At 50.6% G+C, this 3,854-nt stretch overlaps 1 protein-coding gene across 1 annotated transcript; it reads right to left on the bottom strand.

Annotated features, from left to right (window-relative positions):
- Window positions 1-502: 502 nt before the first annotated feature.
- On the bottom strand, window positions 503-2,841 carry ficd (FIC domain protein adenylyltransferase). The gene is made up of 2 exons (XM_079359892.1): window positions 2,485-2,841; window positions 503-1,934 (listed from the first exon to the last, which is right to left on the bottom strand). The coding sequence occupies exons 1-2, from the start codon at window positions 2,753-2,755 to the stop codon at window positions 853-855; spliced, it is 1,353 nt and encodes a 450-aa protein (XP_079216018.1). The 5' UTR covers window positions 2,756-2,841; the 3' UTR covers window positions 503-852.
- Window positions 2,842-3,854: the final 1,013 nt, after the last annotated feature.

Below are 3,854 nucleotides of genomic sequence, written 5' to 3'. Positions count from 1 at the left end.
ATCCCACTCCGATGCTCCCGGCTCGTTTTATTCTGACAAAAAACGACAACAGAACAAACCGGCCAGTGAAAACTTTATTTTACAAACAGAATAAATTATCACGGAATGAAAAGTGCGTCACAGTGTGATCAAACATCACCTGAGTCCCAGAGAGAGATGCGCTCACGTCAAACAAAACAACTCGGCAGAGCGTTTCACGATGAACGGGTCGCGATGAGGGTCATGAGAATGTCGGAGCAAACGAAAGGTCGTCGATTAAAAGCGTTTTAATCAAACTCGTCTAAATCGACAGACCGGATCAACTCCACCGATCGATTTCTGTTTTTGTTCCCTCCCTCCTTAAAGTGCCACACACACACACACACACACACACACACACACACACACACACACACACACACACACACACACACACACACACACACACACACACACACACACACACACACACACACACACACACACACACACACACACACACACACACACACACACACACACACACACACACACACACACACACACACACACACACACACCTCTAAGTTTTATTTTTTGTATCTGTGTGAGAAAAAAAAAATTGAATTCTCAATTTAGCAAAAAGAGGCGGACCTGGTGAAATTTAAGCTTTCACTGTATGTTCAATATGTTTCCTATTAATTTATCGATGGATTATTATTATCCCCCCAGTTAAAGTCCTGCTGGTCCCGGTTTGGACCCCTAAAAGGTCTCAGTGTTGGACTCACTGTTTTCAGCTCGTGTGTTCTTGTTTGTACTCGTTGAGCAGGAAAGATATTTTTCCTGCAGCAGTCTGAAGGAATCCTCACAGACGAAGGAGGATCTTCCCGTTTGTCAGTTGTGGATGGGGATGGTGTGTTTGCAGTCGGGGCAGGCCTGGTCCTGCCGGGCGCCGGGCAGCCCCACGGCGTGCTCCGTGGTGGAGATCAGCAGCGTGTCCAGAGTGATCTCTGTACATTTGGCGATGAAGCGAATAAACGGCCGCACGTCTCCCTCGTTCGCCGTGTCCAACGCCGTGTAGTACTCCGCCCGCTGCTCCTTCCTGATGGTGATCGGAGGGTACCGCGCCTGCATGAGCACCAGGTTCATGAGCAGCCGCGACGTGCGTCCGTTGCCGTCCACGAACGGGTGCACGTACACCAGCTTGTAGTGGGCGAGCGCCGCGTACTCCACGGGGTGCAGCTGCAGCGCCTCGTCCGAGTTGAGCCACTGGACCAGCTCCGTCATGTGGCGCTGCAGGTCCTGAGGGTGGGGCGGGATGTGGTGGCCCACGAACACCTGGTGGGTGCGAAGCCTCCCTCCCTCCACGGGGTCCACGTAGCCCAGCACGCGGCGGTGGATCTCCAGGATGTGGCCGACGGTCATGGCTCCCGTCCTGGACAGCAGCGTGGTGTTGATGTACTTCATGGCGGCGTCCACGCCGATGGCCTCGTTCTGCTCCTGGAGGCTCTTCCCGGGGACGGCGTATCTCGTCTCGATGATGTGGCGGATCTCGGACAGGGTGAGCGTGCTGCCCTCGATGGCCACCGTGTGGTAGATGTGGTGATAGTAGGTCTCCTCCATCACGCGGCGGAGAGCGGAGTTACCTTTGGGGATGGACATAAGCCTGCGCACTTTACTGTCGATGACGCCAAAGTGACGCTGGTCGATCTCCTCCACCAGGGGCAGCGTGCGGTCTCTGCTCACCAGCGCTCTCTCGTTACACGGCGAGATGGCCAAAGCTTTGGTGTAGAGGTGGTCGGCCTGGACGATGTCCTTCTCCTCCTCCAGGAAGGTCCCCAGCTCCGTCAGGGCGTCCACGAAGCCCGGGTTCATGCTGAGCGCGTGCACCAGCAGCTTGTGAGCCTTCTCCCGCTTCCCCGCTTTCTTCATCTCCTGCGCCTGCTGCAACGCCGTTTTGGCCTCCAGCTCCATCTCTGCAACAAAGACGTCAAAATGTCAAAACTTTACAAACACGTAAAAATCTTCTGTCATATTTTTAAGCTGCATGAGGATGCTTTTAGGTCATTAAATATGAGATGTGTGCTCAAACAGGCTGTTTGGAGATTTTCCCTTCATGACATCACAAAGGGCAGTAGCCCCTCCCCCAGGTGGGTGACCCTCCCACAGCTAGGTGTTTGTTCTGCCCTCTGAGTCTGCCTTCGCACCGTGAACAATAGGACATGGAGCCAGAAAGCACCGAGTACACCCGAGCCCTTCCGGAGAGGGGGCGTGGCCAGATACAACTCATTTACATATTTAAAGCTACAGACACAGAAACAGCCTGTTCTGAAATGACGCCATATTTGGGTTCCTCTATGCCCGCTTCAGCGACCTAGACCAATTTCCATACTCGGTCCGCCCCCGGGACTTGAACCAGCAACCCCAAACAACTCCCTTCAAACATCCCGACTCTAATCTTTTAGGCTCAGTCAGTGTAGATGACTTGAAATGGGACACAAACAGGAAGTCCACAGGTGTGTGTACCTTTGCTGGGTTTGGACCTATGAGGCAGCACATCGAGCGCAGTGAAGGGGACAGTGAGGCTGGTGGACTGCACAGCTGGAGTCTGCGAAGGGCCCCCCCACAGCTGGCAGCGCAGCTGGGCGAGGCCCTTCAGGGCGGCGCAGCACTCGTCCTGCACCCCGACCAGCGGCATCAGGATGGCCACCAGAGAGCCGAGGAGGACGCACAGCAGCGGGCCCCATCCTCCGAGGAGACGGCCGCTGGAGCACCGCAGCACCGTCAGAGCAGCCATGACGACCCCGAGTCAGAGCGTCCATCTTCCGGCGACTCGAACCCCCATGCACACCCCCCAGCTAGGTGAAACGAAGAGCGGCTTGAAGGAGGTTTGTTCTCAGCGTCAGCACAGCTGTGTACAAGATAAATACACACACACGTCATCGGCTTCCGCGGCACGTGCCAACAAACTGCCCTATTATTGGTCACAATTACATCAAAGGTCGGCGCCGATTGGCTGGAAAGGCAGCAAAACAAGGAAGGGTTCGTAGTGAGCTGTGATTGGTGGATTATTAAGCGACGTCGAAGAGCTGAGTTGATGTTGCGTTCACGTGTTCTTTGGAGAAATCGTATTTATCAATGCTCAGCCTGAACGACGACAAGTTTATGAGCTTCAGTTAAAAGTTTATATCAATGTCAATTTACTCACCTGGCATCACTTATAGTTAAAATATATTATTACAGCTAATAGATACAGACACTAAAACGTACAACTACTGAATATAAACGATATAGCTAGGCTATTATATAAAACAATACATTTTTACTCTTTTCTAACTTTATCCAATCCAGCTTTATATAAAATAAAGCACATTTAAAAACAACAGAGTTGACCAAAGTGCTTTACAAGAAAATAGAAAGCATATGCGGAAAAAAAGGGAAAATAGCAACAGACAAAACACAACAAATTAATTTTAGACTGGGCTTTGTCTGTCAAAGCACTTTATAAACGTATATTTTTTAAGGTGCTCCATAAATAAAGTTATTATGATTATGATTATTATTATTATTATTAAAACGCCAGAGGTTTTAGGCGTGATTTAAACACGATTGTTGAAACTCTTTCTTAAGTTTCTCACATATTTGCTCCTCTAAAACGCAAACATCACAACTCGGGTATCATCGACATTTCCCGCTCACATTCACAACTTTGGAGGGTCCGTTCATTCTTTCAGAATGAGATCACAACTCGTAGAAGTGATATTTCCGAGGAGCACTTGAAGGCAGCATCAGTCAGGAACGACAGTACACGTCATCACGGTGAAACAGACGTGAGTGATTCATTTCAACCCAGATCTGAGTAGATCTGGAGAAAATGACCCACCTTTCCTTTAATG

This window comes from Symphodus melops (genome assembly GCF_947650265.1).
Source record: "Symphodus melops genome assembly, chromosome: 1".
NCBI classification, from domain to species: Eukaryota; Metazoa; Chordata; class Actinopteri; order Labriformes; family Labridae; genus Symphodus; species Symphodus melops.
Note: the sequence above shows the minus strand (reverse complement) of the source record. Positions and strands in the feature narration are given on the sequence as shown.